The following is a 19,589-nucleotide window of genomic DNA, read 5'->3' on the forward strand; positions in this document are numbered from 1 at the left end:
GGTGACAGTGGTGAGGGGACATGACCCTCCTCCTCTAACAACCTGTCATGCCATTTCCAAAAAAAAAAAAAAAAATCAGCAGGAAAAGAGGTGACCTCAGAATGCCCAAGATAGAATAGGGGATACCCTTGTGCAGTATGTGGTTCCCAGTCCTGGGGCCCCAGAAAGGGAAAAGGGGGTTTCTGTTGAGATGAAGGCTACATGCCTTAGGAAACAGTCCCCTAAAATCAACCCAGAGGTCCAGTGTCCTTGCAGATGTAATTGGAGTCCTTGAGGGAAGAAGGGAGAATGTGACCTCCGCTGAAGTCATGTAGGAGTCGTCCAGTCGGCACTCTTGGGTGCCTTGCAAGTGTGCACGTCCAGGGCCTCCAGGCAGTCCTGACAGCGCACAGCACAGCACCAGTGAAATTTACACTCACACTTGGTCATCCGGGTGACATGGGATGTGTCATAGCCTCTCCCACAACACATAACTTCGCAGCTGTCCATGCCTCGGGAAGTCAAGTTGCACACACGGCCTGCTGTGCCCAGGGAGCCTGGAAGACAAGCCACAGAGATGTCACTGGAAACATCTGGACAGAATACAATAGGCCTTGACGCAAGAGTCATGAGGTCCATCCTTGGGAGTAGAGAATAGCCCAACTTTCTCATAGCTCACTCAATGTGTTCTACAGTACCTTGACTTGTCCCTCTGTGTAGCTGAGAGGTATCCAGAAGGCATCAGCTAGAGAGAGTGGACAAGGAATTTTGGATTTTCTTTGGGTAATCTGAACTTAGAGCTACATCTAGTCGGATTGACTTTCCATATTACCCTTACTGGGCCTTACATCGGAGGGCCATTAGGTGAGCACTGCTAGATAAGAAAATAAAAGGGACTTATCCGAGTTCTTCCTCTTCCAACTTCAAATCGCAGAAAGGAAGTTGTGCCCAAGGTCAGCTTTCTCCAAGTGTAGCAGATATTGAATCTTGAAAAAGGAGAAGAGTCCTTTTCCCTAGACCTGCTTACACTCTTAGTAAACAGAGACCCCACACTGTAGCTGGTGGGGAGAGAGTCTCATCCATGTGAGAGACTGAGGATGGAGGGCATAGCCTGGCCTCAGCCATCATTCTTTTCCCTCTTGTAGTTTAGCAGACCACAGGTGTGTGAAGTATCTGTTTAAGGCCTTAAATCCAGCCCTTCAGAGAATAAATGTGGCATTATATCAATGTCATATTAATCAGTTATATTTGCTAAATGGAGTCTATATTTATGTATATGTTGCTTAAAAAGGAATTTCCAAGACAGAATTAGGTGTAGTGCCTCACATCTATAATGCCAGCAAACACTGCAAAGTTCATGACCAACCTGGTGTATGTACTGAGTTCCAGGACACTCCAGGACATATCATGATCCCCTATCCCAAACAAAGAAATACAGACTTCAAAGATATAAAGCCTTTTGTTTACTCTATCCTCAGGACAGTATAGCTCTTTATGCCCTTATCAGATGCACAGCCGAGAGTATCAGACCATTTTGGAGGTTTTTTTTTTTTTTTTCAGCTTGCAATGAATTTTTCTATATTGATCTTTTCTACTAAGATGAGCCATTGATTGCCAAGTTTATACCTCTTCACTGGACCACAGGTGGGTACCTGAGACATCTTGGGTCAATAAGGTAGAGTTCCCAGGAGATTGTTGCCATACATAAACTTAGTAGCTTCAGCCCCTGTGCTCTAAATTGAGTTCTGTGGATAGGCAGAGAACCACAGGAAACCATGAATAAAGCACATGTCGAGAGACAGTGACGGACAGACCAGTAAAAGGAGTCTTGTCAAGCTAGACTACTGTTTGGTTCTGTTTCCACCTCTTCTGGAGGCCTGGTCATACACTGACCTTGGAGGACCTAGAGACACTGGGATTTTTCCTATAAAGTGATTTGAACAGTGTCTTAGGCATATGAGGCAAGCAGTCTGCCACTGAGCTACAATCTCAGCTAAAGCTTGCTATTCTTCAACTAACTGCCTCCTTCAGCTTAACAGCCCTTCCTATTTTCTATTACAATCCACAATGCTAAGTAACTGACAAACCCTCAGGAGAAAAACACAGGGAGAAAAAGATAAGGAATTAATTTGTTCACGTATACCTCGTGACACTGTCCATCGCTATCGCCTCTGTATGAAAATTATCTGTGCGCGTGTCGTGTGGCTCTGCCTGTGCAGAATGACCAGGGAAATGGCAGGGTTCAGGCAGGGTATGAGGTCAAGAAAAGCAGAGGGTGGGCCAGACTTGCTGTGCATGATCAGCTGCGGAAAGCAGGAAGACAGACAGAGGAGTTTCCTGAGGACAGGAAGGATGACAGAGGGCCGGGTCGGGGTGGAGGGTGGGTCAGCCAGGGATGGCCCTGAGCCTACATCATGCTGAAGAAGCAAAGGGTTAGAAGAGGCAACAGCTGGGTCTAGATTCAGGGCGACCATCAGGACAGTCTCATTAAAAAAAAAAAAAAAAAAGTCACTGATTGTGCAAAAGGACTCACACTGCCAAGTGCTGCCTTTAAACATCACACCCATTATTTCATTTGATAGACACTTAGTAGACATAAATATGTACAAGACTCTGTGTTGGCTGCTTGGGGTTTGGGAGGCAGGAAAACATAATGTGAATAATACCTAGCCCTTATGCCTCAGCAGAATTGTAATGTAGTGAAAATATAAATGTGTGTAGAGACACTACCACAACCTTCAGATCATTACTTCATCTGCTAATGACCTACTGGAAACCACAATAGGATCACATGAAGGGCATCATGGCGGACAAAGCTCAGACTGGAAAGCCAAGGACTTTAGGGTGTGGGCAATCAAGAGTTTGCTTGTAGTGTTGCCATGTGTCAACTGTATGGTTGTGGCAAGTAATGGAAGTAAGTTTCCCTTTCCTCTCTTGCAAGCCTGGCATAGAACCAGCTCATTCTTCCATAGTGAGAATAGAATAAAATTAGATCTCTAAGTGATTATCAAAATAAGTGTTCAACACATGTTAAATGTCTATTCATTACTTGGCAAGTGTTTATTGAGACCTAATTATCAGAGAACAAAATAAAGATGCCATCTTGAGGGACTTATCATAATGTGATTTCTTAGTATGAATATTACTAGTAGGGAAGAGGACCAGGTAAAGCATCCTCAACTATGTGGTTTTAACAAGAAGGTGGCACTAGAGAGCCAGTGTAAGGGATAAATTGATGTTTAGGGAAATAATGGGATGAAAGACATTTCTAAGCACAAGACACTCCCAGCAGAAATGCTTCAGACAGGTTTATGAGCCCACAGACTCAGTATGACTGAAGAACAGGGTGTGCATTCTACAAAAATCATAGAAAAAAAGTATGGAACAACAGGTTAAAGAGTGCTTTGCCTTGGTAGAGCTTTGATCTTAGTCTTTAGTAGGTGTAAAACCAGTGCAGATTTTAATCCCAGAAAAACATACCTAAGTCTGTTACAATGACTGTGAGGCTGGAGGCCAAGTGTGAAGAATTGTCTGAGAAGAGTCTAGGCAAAAGTTCATGAGGAGAGACAGAAGAACAGTCAATGAGAGGCCTCAGAGGGTAAGCCACTAGCATTTGGCTATCTACTGAAGTATGGGTTGGAGGTGGAGGGGTCAAATAGGAAATGGCCAAAATGTATTCATTTGGTTCCACGATGAGGAGAGAAGCTTACACTTGGGATAAAGCTGCAGGTTAAAGGGGACATGGAAGGAAAGGCTATATGGAAGACAGTCAAGTCCTCAAGGAGCTTGATGGTGAAGGAGACGCAAAAGACAGCTGTGGGGACCAAGATAGATAAAGCTAGGACTTCAAGATCATTTCAGGCCTTAGTATTACATATCGACAGTAGGCTGACACCAGCTTTCTTAGTCTTTATTTAGACAAAGTATAGAATTAGGATAAAGTTGTCATGGATATTTGAAGTTGAGGTGGTAATGATATTTCTTATAGGTTGGGGATTGCGGGGAGGAACAAAGTACATGAGGAAACCTCTAGAATACCAGGCCTCTTTCATGTCATAAACTGAGTACAAGTTATATGGACGTGTTTAATTGAGAAAACTCCCTATATTATGGTTATAGTGAATGCAGCTAGTGTTATTTGAATTTTCCCACACATGTTATGTATGTTACTAGGAAGAAGATGAGGAAGGCAGAAGTAAAGAGGAGGAGGCCACACAAGCTAAGAGCTTTATGTGAGGAGCAGAAAGGCATTCCACAGGGCTGTGATTCAGTGTTCAAAGGGGAAAGCAAAAGAGCTGAGAAGGGAGATTTTAGTCAATGCTGCACTGTCGGTGGCTTTAGATAACAGGGCAGGGGGGTTTAAATGTTCCTGTGTGGCCAACAGATGTCTATTGAAGGTCTCCATGCAAAGGGCAATGTGGTTTAGTTTGTGTTTGTGAAGGCAAAGCAATGTGTGGGGACTGAATAGATTCAAGCAAGTCAAAATAAGGGCAGGGAGATAAGTTAGAGGCCCATCCAGAACTGGGAGCCAGACACAGATGCCCTGGATTAAGACACTGATGGTGAGAAAGAGAAAAGATAGTTGAAGAGGCAGGACCAGTAGATATGGTGAGTGATGGATGGATGGGAAGAAGACAAGAAGGGTCCAGAAGGGATTTTAGGCTTGGGTCTAAGCAGTCATATTGGTACTAGCAATTCCCCAAGAAGTGAAATGCCTGGGAGAGGAAGGTTTTAAGTACCAATGAGTTTAGTTGTTAGTATATTGAGTTTGCTGTGACTAGGGAAATGTTCACTAAAGATACCATTTATCTTTAGTGGTAAAGATAGCACTAAAGATAAAGTTTCCTGGGGTTCAGGAAACAAGTTGTAGTGAGGTTCATGGGCTTGACCATCTTTTTCGGGAGGTAGGGACTGAGGCTAAAGGTCTGTGAGCGAGGCCCTGGCACTCCAGTGGTGGCTCACTTTGTAATATTCTGTGTTTTGTTCTTAAGTCTGCCATACCAATATACAATCCTCCATCCTCCATCTAACCAAATCATAGTTGTCAGACTCAGTTTATACTGTGACACATTTGAATTCTTTGTTCTCCCTCTGGGCTGTCAGTCTGAGAGGGCTTGAATGGGGAAGTAATGTGTCTTGTTGCTAAATCAGGCTATGGGACCTGTGTAAAAAACCCAATAGCCTTTTCCCAGTGACCTGAAGCCTAGCACATGTAAAAGTTTTTGTTTCTCAAATGCAGAACTGGATAGGACTTGTTTGATAAACTGAATCCACATCATCCAAACTCAGGAAGAAAAAACAAGACAAGGCAATGGTCATTGGACATTTTTTATCTAAATGTGGTTTCAGAGCCAGGCTAGATGGCCTAAGACTGGGATTGAAGAGAATGAATTTAGGCACACCTGGACTGTGGAGTAAGTTCAAGGTCAGCCTGAACAAGTTAGTAAGATCTTGTCTTGAAGTGAACTCTGAAAAAGGAGAGCTGAGGACAGAGCTCACTGTTCAGCAAGACCCTGACTTTAATTCCTAGTGAGAAAACACAAAACAAACAAACAAACAAAAAAGAAAACAGAACAAAGAAAGACAAAAGGTACCTTTGGTGTATGAAACAAAAACATGCAACAAACTGTTTCAGTTCATTGTTCAACTGTAAAATGCTCAAAACCAGAAGTAATGTCAACATATCACTCACCATTCTCAAACTGGGCTTAATGAGGCCAAGGAGAAGGAAGATAAAAGACAGCTCTGGAAGACCGAAAGACACTGGTATCAGAACAGTAGTGGGGTCATAGCCTAGAGCTGTAATGGGCGCCCCTGAGGTGCTGGGGTACAGGGAATGGGCCAATGTGGAGGCACAGAGCAGTCTATGAAGTAGGAGAGGAAGAGGATGCCTAGGGAAGGTCTACAGATTGGTCCCTCTTCAGGATAAAGCTTTAATTGGATGTAATTCTAGGGCAGAAGGGCAGTTTAGGGGCCTGTGCCATTAGAGCGGCGTGTGGAGCTATTTCCTCAAAGTTGAGGACAGGCTCTCTGTGAAATCAGCCACTGTTGCTTCACTTTAAAGGAATCGTAGGACGCTTGTTAAGACTCAGAGCAATGGAACTGTGCCATTATAACGACTTACCACCCATCTTTCTAAAACAGAACGATGCCACTACGCTTAGAATTAATGACAAAAGTGAAGCTCATGTATCCACACATGCGCACCTGTGTCCACTAAAGTGGCTTGCTGGATTTTATCATCTGTCTGCTTTCTTAGTTTTACATATCTTTGGCATAAAGCATCAGTAGGGTAATTAGTGAGTCACTTCTGCTTGGACCACTGCAGGATCCATGCGTGGCAGAGACACAGTTAAACCTTTTCACCGTAAGTCTTAAGGCAGGTTTTACATTGTCAAAACTGAGCAGAGGTGGTGACTGTACTTTCTCCTCTTCCCTTTTTATTAATTTAGTCTCATTTTCCCTCTTCACCTTCCATAGTATTTTATGTACCCCAGCCTACATTTTTGTTCATAACCAGAGATACAAAATTTATAGAATATTTATATAGTTGAGACCCTGAGATAAGTGATTTAATTCCCGCACACTTTTAAGACAGCTACTGTTGCCATCATCCATCTGTAAAATGGGGAAGCAGCCTTCAAGGAGGTACAATAACTTGTCCATCAGTAAGCAGGCAGTCTCTGCAGACAGGGAGGGCATATGTCATGGGAAGGTGTAAGATGCTGCTTCTGCCTAAATGCACTATTTTTTTTTATTCTTCTCATCCCATCCTCATTTCGGCTCTCATGTATGCATGGGAAAAGAGGCAAAGGATGGAAGTTTCTAAATCGCTTGTGTTTGGGACCACATATCATATCTGGTGGGGCAATATCAAGGGAACTTATAGAATCAAGCATCCCATCCCTAGAGCTATAAAATTAATAATGGAGTCAGGGTTCCCAGTGTAAAAACATTTCTGTCTCCACCAACATGCATCTTCCTGACAGCAGAGGAGGAACAGAGGGCTTTGGCTAATAGTTCCCAGACCCATACCTCTGGAACCTGGAGGAAGGGCCTGCTGGCCCCCTCCCCTCCTTTTTTCCTTCCCCTCCCCCCTTTCTCCCCCTCTTCCCTCTCTCCCTCTGCCTGTATCTTCAGAAATTCCTACCACCCAGGCCAACAGAGGCCCATATGTTGACCATTAGGGCATAAAGCAAGATTCACTTAAGCCTGTCATCCAATAGGCTGTTTCTCCTCTGCTTGACTTACACGTTGTCATTCATGACACAGATTTATTGAGGGGACAAAAGAATGTTACAGAGCAAATGTTAGAGACCGCACATTCATCTACTTGCAGGCCTTCCCCCGTCCTCACAAGAAGGATTGTGAAGCTAATGCTACTTAGGAAAGACAGTATCTGTACTTAGTTCAGACGATTTTGCTCATTTTTATTCATTTCCCTAGCTCGGAGGAAAGTTTGAATGGCACAGGAAAGCCCTGCCCTGTTAAGTTAAGAAATCCTACAATGGAATTAACACTATTATGACCAGACTCTACCTGGTCTATCAAGCCTGGTCAGTTATTTCCCGTTTTCCTGCTCCTCACCCCCACTCAATCCCCATCTTGTTCCCTGAAAACCTTCCAACCCCCATCTTCTCCAAATAGGTTATCTCCTCCCTACTGAGCTAAGTGATTTTCTGGCATTATTGAAGTCACTTAGACGGTTCTTTTGAAAATTCGCCCCCATCTGTACACTGTCCTCTCCTTTCTTCCAAGCATAATTTTCTCAAATTTTTCAAGATTCAAACCTACATTAATGCCTTCCTTGGAGTGCACCCAGTCTTCGAAAGTTCCATTGAACTATCAAAGGCCTATAATACACTTCTTGAGTGGGTCTGTATTTCATAATGTCAGATTCCACCTTCTTTGGGACAGAGGTTGGGTATTAGACTTCCCACTGTATACCACAAGGCACTAGGATGCCAATGCATATTGATTTTTCATTAAATACCAGATTAGGAGCAATTTCTTAAAAACTGAGGACAGCCTTCCCATTATCTGGTGAGGGCACATTTTTCAAAGAAGTGTTTGCAAGTTTGTAGGTATACATTGAGAGCAGATACACATCACCAGTTAAGCCTGCCTCTTTTTACATGGTTTCACTTAAATGTCCAGAGAGTACATACAAGAAATATAGTATATTCTTATTTTTTAAATTTTATACATTTAGTTCAGGATCTTTTTCTTTTTTCTTCCTTCCTTTCTTTCTTTCTCTCTTTTTTTGATAGTATGCCCTTATATGTAGTCCAGGATGACTTTAAAGTCTCTTAGAGAATTGAAATTGCATATGTGTACTACCATATCAGAACATGGCTTATATTGAAATGGTAGAAATTCATATTCGTAACTAAAGGGAGTTTGTGGCACCAGGTGAAGATTCTGAACTACAAACCAGAGTCAAATGAATACTTCACTCAATTGTCAAGTCAGAAGAACCTTAGAGATTACAAGGTGAAACACACATTAAGAGAAGCAGAGAAGTAAATTTCTCCATGACTTCCCAATCAGTAGAAACAGTAGAGGAGAACAATTTGTACTCCTTGAGATACCTATTCCACAATGCAGGCTTGACAGCTCCCTAACAATGTGAAATTTCCATAAGTTGGAAGAAGAGATTTATCATTATAAAGTGGATTTCACTGGGAAGGCTAAAAGAAAATAATTAAGTTTATTATTTTAATGTACTTTAAAAATCACTTTGTCTGCAACAATTAATATAGCAATTAGAAATTCAGATGATAGCAGATGCTGGTGAGGATGTGGAGAAAGAGGGACATTTCTCCACCGTTGGTGGGGTTGTAAACTGGTACAACCACTCTGGAAATCAGTCTGGTGGTTCCTCAGAAAATTGGACATAGTACTACCTGAAGACCCAATTATTCCACTTCTGGGCATATACCCCAGAGAAGCTTGAACATACAACAAAGACACATGAACCACAATGTTCATAGCCCAATTTATAATAGTCAGAAGCTGGAAAGAACCCAGATGTCCTTCAGTAAATGAATGGATACAAAACTTGTAGTATGTTTACACAATGGAATACTACTCAGCTATCAGAAACAATGACTTAACCAAATTCTTAAGAAAATGGTTGCATCTAGAGAATATCATCCTGAGTGAGATAACCCAGTCACAAAAGAACAGACATAATATGCAGTCACTGATAATTGGATACTAACCCCAGAAAGCTCTGAACTCCCCCAGAAACAACTTACAGACTATATAAAGTTAAAGAAAAACAAAGGCCAAAAAAAAAAAAAAAAACAGAAAAGAAAAATCATTATGCTTAATCTTTACACACCAAGACAACTTTGACTATTTCCAGGTTACATCTTGTTTTACATGTACTTTATGCTCATTATAACTAGTAAGATTTTAAGGCATACTATCAAACCTTTAAAAAAAATCAAGTACTGACAAAAATGTATTCATATACTTTTATGTAAAATGCTTTTAAAATCTGTACATTTATCTTTGTTTTTTTTAAATAAAGTTGTTCAATTAAAAAAAAAGAAAAGAAAAGAAAGAAGAATAAATGAGCTTTATTATTCTTCCCACCTACCCCACCCCAGAAAAGACAGGGCGTTTGATATTAATTTGTTTGATAACTAATTTGTTCTTAATTCTTCAAATGATGTCAAAGAATCAAATATACAAAATGACTTAAAATTTGCTGACCAAGTTTTACATTCATTCTGATTGCCATTGTCAGTTTAGCATTTTAGTGTACCCTATATTTATATTTTGAAAGATAGCATATTTGTAGGATAACTGCATTGGGATGTATATACTATACTGAAATATATTATATATTATATGCATACATACATGATATATTCCATTGGATCAAAACAGCACATTGCTTTAGTTATCAGTGGAGTCAGATGAGGTGACCAGCAGCAAATGATTGGCAAAAGAACTGCGTACCTGGGGCAATGAAAGCCAGAGATGCAGGCTGCTGCTGTGTTTATTTGCCCTCTTTTCTCTCATCCAGAGAAAGGGCCAACAAGCAACATAACATAATCATGACCCTTGGCTGATACCTAATGCAAAAGTTATATTTAACGCTCAAGCTTAAATGGAAAAAGTTTGCAGGTTGTGCACTATAACCAGTGAAAATAACAAAAGAAAACAACAACAAAAAAAAATGCTTTATAATTCTCTGCAAGGAGACCAAGCTATCTTTAAGCCATAGATCTATAGAATTCAACAAGTGAATGAACAGTATTCTATGTTGTTTACAACTTGCAATTCAGTTCAATTCACCACATTTATTTGCTGGACATTGGGGATAGAAGTAAGAGACAGTTCCTCAGTGGGTCCTGGGGGACAGAGAGGTAACTAATAATTAAACACTGCACAGTCTATAAGTAGAGAAACTGAACTCTTCTTGGGCCTCTCTGGGATAGTAAACAAAGAGAAGTAGACAGGTCCTCTACACATGTCAACCGTCCTGATGAGGGTGACATTGCACAGAAGAGAGAATGACATTTGGCTTGCATATTGATGGCTTGGCCACCACAGCCATCAGTGGTCCTTCCATTTACTTTTGAGAAAAGTAACTTTTGAGTGGGACAAGTCAGTTCAACTCTGAACGAAGCCAGTGAATTCAGTGTAAATCGGTGAGGCGGGGAATTGAACACAGCAAGAGAACAAAAGTACGGCTAGAGATGCTGAAAGCGGTAAGAATGGAGAAGATCCAGCCACGAAGAAAATATAGCAAGAGAAATGAGGATCCTGAGGGGACTCTGAAAAATAAACCACAAAACTGCGAAGTAGAAGGGGATGAACTAGTCACTGAAATGGATTAAGATGTGTTAATAGAACGGGGCAAGGATCGGGGAACGTCAGCCTTATACAAGTCAAGACGAATGAATGTTTTACGGTTGAAAAGGTTAATGTATGTATTATATACATACCACTTACAGAACATAAAAAATAGATTAGTAGAGTGTGATTAATATAAATTGTGTGGCACTAGTAATTTTCTGTGAAAATGATTGTTTAGAAGCCTCACTAGAATATTTCAATACAGTCTTGGTTTGGCTCCCCTTGTGTCCTTTAGATATTAATTTATTAATTTCTGTGCCAGAGAATAAAGCAATGCATGACTTTATTATGTTGTGAAAGTTATTAATATACAGTAAGTCCTTGTACATAGAGCAATGGAGCCTGGAGCAAGGCCTAAGACACACTATTTCTCACCTGTCTGAGACTGAGGGTTCCCTGCCACCCTGTGTAATGTTGCCTGGCTGTACACTATGACAATCACACAGTGGATAAAACCTTGAGGACAAGGACCAAGCAACCTCTGCCTTCACTGACTGTGCACTGCCAAGCTTAATGTGTCTGGCACATAGAACAATCTCAATGAATATTTGTTCAGTAAAGAAATGAAGGACTTACAATGACCTGCTATGGGTTGCCCAGTATTTAGGTAGAGTTCACCTGTTTGTTAAAATCTTTTTGTTGTTTTTAATCACTCCCAGGATATATTCAGTATTTATGAGTGTCTGCAAGCCAGGCCAGAACACAAGACTTACCTAGAATATGAGTCTCTGAACACAATGATTTTTTAGGAACTGGGTTACCATGGGCTTCAAGGAATTCTTTGCCAATATAGTTCATAAAAGAAGGCACAAATGCTGACACCAGGAACATCTGCCTGTCGAGCTTTGGGTTTCTAGCGGACAACATGTTACCCAAGAGTTCCATTTGTTTTGAACTTGACTGGGGAAGAGGTGGAGGCTTACTTGTTTCCTCTGGTTGGAGAAGAGACCTCGGGATGACCTCTAGCCCAGGTCAGGGTTTTATATCATTCCTAGTGAAAGTGGTCTGTGATTAGGTGCAGACACCTCCTCTGCAGGGGCGGGCAGCACTCCTTCATTACAGATGGACCTATCTTTAAGTGAAGGGTTACTTTGATTTACAGATGCCTGGGGGCAATCACCAGACTAGATAACTCCTAAGCCACCAGTGCTCATCTCAGAAAGTTCCTCTCTTGAGATGTGGCCTCTAAACTGACCTGCAGAGTATCACATGCAGTCGCGAGTACCCCAGCTAAATGTGCCTCAAATGGTGGGATTCAGACCTGGTCATCAGAAAACACTTGCCTTCTTCAGCAGAAAAATAAAGGGGCATGTTTAGTTGCTGTTTCCACAATTTCTTCTTCAAGTTTGTTTCCTGATCATTTAATGGGAACAATTAAAGGTGTTCCCTGAAACACATGAGAGATGACTCCATGCAAAAGAGTGTTTGCAGATCACACTGTATCTTTATTATAGAAGACCTTCCACAGCGATCACACTGTATCTTTATTATAGAAGACCCCCCCACAGTGATCACACTGTGTCTTTATTATAGAAGACCCCCCCCACAGTGATCACACTTTGTCTTTATTATAGAAGACCCCCACAGCGATCACACTGTATCTTTATTATAGAAGACCCCCCCACAGCATCCAAATATGACAAAAGTGGGACGGTGAGAAAAATATGGCTTTTTGTTTTGATTTTATCTATTCATTTCACTTGTTAACTAGTTCCAGGTGATGAAATCTTGGACAAACTACAAAACTTGGGGATTTCATTTTCTTGATCTGGAGATGAGGGGCATTGCTGCCAAGAGTTAGGGTATATCCATGTAAGGGATGTAGAACAGACCTGACCTGTCAGGAACCCAACCCCTGCTCCCAGCATCCGTGCTGAGTGAGATCTGTTCTCACCAGGCTCGCTCGAGCTAGCCACGCAGTGGTTCTTCTCATCAAAACTCACTCAGTGTGGTATCATCGTGCCGTGGAAGAGGGCGACTTGATAACCAAGGTATCAAGCTAATTGAGGCAGAAGTCTTAAGACTGAAATCATTTAGGCAAATCACTTGCAGTAGAGTTTCTACATGTCAAGAAGAAGTATTGTATGCCACATGACCCATGATGTACTATTTTTTTTAATGAGTGATATCTATCAATCTACAAATAAGAATACTTTTCACTATTTCTAAGGACTTGAAGAACAAAGTCTCCTTGGATTTCCTCTTCTCTGATAATAGGGGTAAACTGAGATCATGGACCATCAAATCATTGATTTTCCAAACTTCATTGTTAAGTTTGAGAAGTATCCAGCAGGCCTCCGAGGAAGAATGGAAGATAATGGAGAAGAAGGAAGCACAACCGTGGATGTGCTGCACAAACCCGGCCGGAAAGCACTCCAGCTGGTCCTGTGCACTGTTATTCTGAACAGGACGCATCCAGAGAGAGCAGCACAGCCAGGCAGTTCAAACGTTACTCATCCATCTATCAATGCCCCAAATGATCACCATTTTTGCTCTTGAAATGCTCTCAAGGGGAAGTTACCCAGTGTTCAGAACTCAAAAGCAACCATTTAGAAAGGGAAGATTAAATTTAGGGAAGAGTGACTTTGAATTTGAATAACGAAAACAAACAAACAAGAGAAATGCATGAATTGAATTAAATGTGGCTGCAAAGTTTTGGTCTTGGAGCTTGTCTAGTCCATACGATTATTTTAGCACAGGGTGTGTTTATTTTGTTACAGACTCTGCTGGCTGCGTCCTTTGTGTAGACTGAAAGACCTAATACATTTGTTTCACAAAGGGAGGCTCCTGTACTCTCTGTGACTTAGATGCAGGAAGCCCTTTATTCTCATGGGACTCAGAATTATCTTTCACATCTCTCTATCTCCACAAACAGAGGATAGAGGCTGCTCCGGGAAGATTCCACACCCAGAAATGTTCAGTGTGGTGTGAACCAACTTAGTAGAGGACACACCAGAGAAGGGTATCCCAGTCCGAGAAGCCCTCATCTGAAGACACCCATCAGTCACATGACAAAGGGCAAGATCCAACCAGTGTGTGGGTGAGGCAATTTCTCTGCACCTCACACCTGTGATTCTTTGCATAATCCAAATATTAGTTCTCAAAAATATTCTCTTAACAACCCGAACGTTTGCCTATGTCATATAAAGCATTCTAAGTCACAGGTAGTTTCCAAAATTACAAAAGAAACATTGCAGGTCACATAGTGGCTTTGTCACAGGTATAAATGGTGTTGTTTCAGTATATTTCAGAAAGTTACAAATAATCTGGTAAATTTATTGGCAATGTGATCTGTTGTATTGGAATTGGGTACTTAAAAGACCAGAATGGCTCCTATTTGATCAACACCACTCAAGAATCAAAATACTGACCTAATTTTAAATTAGATAAAGTCAAAATATTTCTAAGAAAGTATAGACATAAGAAATTAAATTATGTATCTTACTATGGAAGCCACTCCTTTAATTATGTGTCCTTGTGTATAGGGCTGCTAGAGGCAGAGCAAGATGATAGAAAGGACAGACAGACAGCACTGAAAAGTTTTTAACTTCCTAGAGCTTCAATTTCCATTCCTTTGAAACAGGAGGCTGAGAGCTGGCAAGGCACACTGACCAAGCCATGGTGGACAGTGGACATTGCACATGTGTCTATAACCTTATCATCAACGGCAGGCTCTCGGGCCTTCAACTTTTAACAGTGCCTACTGCTCTTGCAAGGGATCCAGCTCTGCACCCAGCATGCATGCTAGGTGACTCACAGCTACCTGCAACTCCACCTCTAGGAGATATAGCATTTCTGGCCTCCGGAAGGTACCAACACTTACATGTACTTCACACACACACACATACACACACACACACACACACACACACACACACACACTACAGAGAGAGAGAAAAACAATGAAGCATGTAAGAATAATCAATTTAATATTTTCAGAAAGCAGTTCCCTAGGTAGGACTATTTTCTTCACTACATAAATTATTTCAAATCAAAGTGCCAGAGAACCCCTGTAGGCCCGCCGTTTTCTAGATCTGATATGAGGTTTTGGTCTTATGGCCTCACCATTATGCTTTGAAAATAGGTAAAGCAAATGTGTCCTCTCAGGGCCAAAGCTTAGGCCAAGCATGGGGCCAGACATGTATCTCCTCCCATATATGATGCCTAACGTGGACAGTGATATCCAGGGCTGTCTATCTGATTTTGTAAGATAGGGTGAGAGTTTGGTTGGGGGTGATCATTAAGAGGCATCCATTATTTTGTGCCTTTTTCCCCTGGTAAAAATGTACAGGGTACTGATGTCTTAGGGCTGCTTTATCGATTCAACAAGAGCAGATGGACACACAAAGGTCTTAGGACAGTGCTCAGTGTACAAGTGTCTATCTCCAACACCTAAAATGATTAAAGTGATCCCATGCCTGTGGCCTGCTCAGAGTCAAATAACTAGTTACGGACAGAAGTAGCAAAGTCCACTGGGTTGATTTATATGAAAGCAACGGGTTTCACCGAGCTTGTTGTCTGACAGGTAGGATAACTCGGTAGCGTGTCTAGAATGCAGAGGCATTACATCCTTATGCTCAGAAGTCTTGAATTCATATGCTGCATGGACAAACATGCTCACAGGCTGCAGACAGCTAACTCATCAAATGACAGTGGAACTTCAACAACTCAGGGGCACCAAAAGGGCTCCAAGGCTTCTTACGCTGCTTCCCGCTCACCCCGCCTCTCGGCTGGTCTAGCTTTAGCAGCTGTCTGCATCTGTACTGTTTCAGCAGCTCTTTTGCAATTATTTCCGAATGGAAAACAAACTCAGAATCTAAATTGAAGCTTTTTTTTTCCCTGACAGTAAATGGCATTGCTTCCCACTAGGCACATAACTTGAGCCAAAGGGGGCTGTGGTCACTGTTCCCTCCTGTCCACCAGTATGCTTTCAGTGATGCTTATTTGGCTAAAGGCTTTGCAGAGGAATCTCTGTAGCCAACACTGACCTTGAGGGTAAGAGGCAGAGAGAATATTTCTATAAGAGCATACAGGAAGAAGGTCTCTAGGAGTGCAAGATGGAGCAAGTGTTATTTGGGAAGGAAGGGTGTGGCTTTAATAAATGAGGCCTCTTCCAGAAGATGCCTCAGTCCTTAGAAGGGAGAACAAAACACTCACGATAGAAAATACAGGGACAAATAGAGGAACAGGGATTGAAGAAAAGATCATTCAGAGGCTGCCATACCTGCGGATCCACCCCATATACAGCCACCAAACCCAAGCACTATTGCTGATGCCAAGAAGTACTTTCTGGAAGGAACCAGATATAGATGCCTCATCAGAGGTCCTGCCAGAATCATACAGATACAATTGAGCATGCTTGCAGCTAAATATCAGACTGAACACGGGAACCCCAGTGAAAGAGTTAGAGAAAGGACTGAAGGAGCTGAAAAGAGTTTGCAACCTCATGGGAAGAACAACATTATCAACCTGCCAAACCCTCCAGAACTCTCAGGGACCAAAACACTAACAAATGCACATGGAGAGACCCATGGCCCCAGGTGCATATGCAGCAGAGGATGGCATTGTCTGGTGTCAATGAGAGAAAAGGCCTTTGGTCCAGTGAAGGTGTGTTTTCCCAGTGTAGGGGAATGCCAGGGCACTGAGGTGGAGAGGGTGGTTGTGAGAGGGAGCACCTTCATGGAAGCAAGTGGAGGGGGGAGGAGTGGGAGAAGGGGAGGAAGAGGATAACATTTGAAATGTAAATATAGAAAGTATCCAATAAAATTAATTAATTAATTAAAGCCTCTTAAATCCACTTTCTATATAAAACCCACCCATGGTCACAAAAAGTGGGGATAAATTCTTGCTGTTTTAAATAAGAGTTTAAAAATAGTTTAGCAAGAGACAAAACCGTGTTTGACAATTGTAACCATATTAAAAAGAACAAGGGATGGTGAAACAGAGCAGACTTCAGAAGGGACTAAATTCCCAAGTCCTGTTGCTTTTTCACAGTCATAGTTGGGGGATTTGTCATGGGGGAAGATTATTACAAAACCATACCCCGCTCGGCCTATGATTGCAGGAAAGGTGCTGGTGAGCGCACGAAACACTTATCCATCCCCTAACTAGAATTCTGTGCAAGCAAGAATTCTGCTGATCTGCGTATTTTGACTTTTTGCCACATACGTTCTTGTTAGTTCATATTTCCTCAGAATCTGCACACCATCAACCTGTTTCTCTAACTGCTCGTTTGAGTTTTCTGTGCAGTCTCAATGTGAATTAGACGGAGCACAAGCCTGGAAGCTGAGGGCAGGCATCTGCAGTTACGCAAATGGCCAGCTGAAAAATACAGGCGTCCCATTAGGTTGTAGAACATCGCTGTCTAAAGGAATTCTCTCAACTTACCTGCCTCTCGGTCCCTGATACAGTAGTCTGGAGAATTCTCAAAATACACGAGGTCATTTTTTGTTGGCTTCTTAAACCTCTTATTGGCTACCGTGAAGCCAGTGCCATCCTGGTTCATGACCACCTGGATGGCCCCGTTATACTTTCTCCAGAGATAGTCGCCCGTTTTCCTGAAGTCAGCCATGGCCAGCCAGCATGTCCTCAGGGTACAGGAGCCACTCACACCGTGACACTTGCATTCTTGTTTCAAGAAGCGCTTCACAGCCTGAAGGGAAAGACAGAGGCAAGCTCAGTCGGGCAGCCCAAGACCCAGCTGTGAGTTTTCCCCACCTCAGCACTACTTCAGAGGAGTATGGTGTCCTGAAGCATCCCCTGCCATTTGCTGGTCACCTTGGATACACTGTTGGTAGCTGCAGCCATTGGAGGATAGGTTAAGAAATGATGGGAACTCCAACTCTGACCCCTATTTACTATCCATGTAATCAACACTATTTTATAAAGCAGATAGCAGCTTATTTGATTATTTTTAATTTAAAGCATTTCTCATACGGAATATTTTGATAGTATTTTTCCCCTCTCCCAACTCCTCCCTTGTCACTACATGCTTGTTCTCCCTCCCCCCACATCTCCCCCCCCATAGTTCAAAGTCAGAGGAAATGCTGTATTTTCTAATACACAATAGCATCTCTATTTCAAAAATGCATACTACAATGTTGAGTTTCCTTTATCTGAAATGATTAAAAACCAGAAGTGTTACGGATCTGGGAGTTTTGAAATTTGGGCATATTTGCATATATAATATGGAATATCTTTGAGATAAGATCTTAGTGTGAACTAGAAATCCATTTACGTAGATATTTTGGACATATACCCAGAAGGTGATTTTGTACTGTATTTTGACTTGCTTGTGTTCTGACTACAAGGCGCCTTATGTAACCAGGTAGAGGGTTTTCCCTTCACATCTTCATGCCATTAGAAAAAAATATGCCATATTTGGGAGCATTTTTAATTGTCGATTGTTAGGTGAGGGATATTCAACCTATACCCAAACCAGATGAAAAAAGCAATTTCTGAGTCTCATCTTTTAGCGACCCAGCAATTGGGTCACTGAAAGTAAGTGGCTACATGCGGAATGCTTGCCACATAGTGGACATACGGGGTTGCAGAATGAACTCTCAGCGCCCTTATGTACTGCGTCAGACCTATGCTACCATTTTAACCTTAGGAGTAGGAAGAGCCAGTCCTAGGGGCAGGAATGCTCTTGTTTAAAGAATACATCTAGTGAGGGAAAAACCATACTGCACCGAGACTGACCCTAAATTCAAGGTTATCCCCCAGCTCTGGCCAAGTGACACAGTTTAGATGGTCCAGCTGTGCTCATGCTGTTCCTTGCTGGGAAGCAAGAGAAACTGGGACAAGCTTATCTTAGCAGGCTCCTGACATGTAGACTGATCTCTGGTGGGTAAGAGGGCTGTGGTCTTTGGGAAGGGCAGGTAGACCACAGAACTCTCCGAATCAATTTCTGCCTTGGTGCTGTGAGGAGTTGCCGTGTGGTACCATTTGCAGAGGCTCCTGAGTTCTTCCTGCCCTGCCTCATTGCCCCTCTACATATTTAAGAGAGGGTAATAAAATGCTTAAGGTCTGCAGAAAAACCCCAAGCTGCTGTCCTTCCCATTGATGACAGACAGAAATCAGGGAGATAACTTGCTGTGCCTGAGTTTCAGGGATACAAGCAGAATAGCTGGAAGCAAACCGGCTGCTAAAATCTCCCGGATCAAAAGGTCTCCTCATACCATGTTCCTGGTGAAGATCCTTGCCTGGTCCTTTGTTTTATGAGATTCATATTCCCAGAACTGACCCTGTTTTTTTTCTCTAAGTTTTTTTTCCTCATCTTTCCATCACTGTTTTTCAAAGCTTAAAAAAAAAAAAAAAAAAAAAAAAAAAAAACCCAATATCTGAAGGTCTCTTAATATGATACTGGTGCAAATGGGTTATGAGTATTAGACAGTCAAAGCCAAAGATGCCAAGAAGGGCACTTTAGGGGACCAGAAGCTCTGGGGATTCACTAGTCCCTAGATTTGGTCCTCCTTCAGAAAACAGCAAAGTGGAGCTTGACTGCCAATCAGTCTGAATCCCCAAATTAGAGGGTATCTGAAGGATGTGTGTACGCAAAAGGAACGGTGAGTCCCTTGACATTCTCCTAAGTGCTATCTGAGCAAAATTCTAAGAATCTCTCTAAGAAACTGAAAGTGGGAGTTTTAACTATGTTCCGCATTCTTCTGAGGTACTGCTATGTTGGTGTGACATGAAATGTAGAGGCGGTTGACAGCTGAACTGTGCTGCTTGAA

At 42.0% G+C, this 19,589-nt stretch overlaps 1 protein-coding gene across 1 annotated transcript in view; it reads right to left on the reverse strand.

The window, feature by feature from the left end:
* Window positions 1-306: 306 nt before the first annotated feature.
* Window positions 307-19,589, reverse strand: part of WNT2 (Wnt family member 2) — a gene marked incomplete at both ends in the record, with an annotated part of 38,381 nt that continues 19,098 nt past the window's right edge. The window contains 2 exons of the mRNA XM_080936412.1: window positions 307-536; window positions 17,242-17,506. Coding sequence (XP_080792538.1) covers window positions 307-536; window positions 17,242-17,506 — 495 coding nt within the window. The remainder of the gene's footprint in view (window positions 537-17,241; window positions 17,507-19,589) is intronic.

This window comes from Micromys minutus (genome assembly GCF_963924665.1).
Source record: "Micromys minutus genome assembly, chromosome: 23".
NCBI lineage: Eukaryota > Metazoa > Chordata > Mammalia > Rodentia > Muridae > Micromys > Micromys minutus.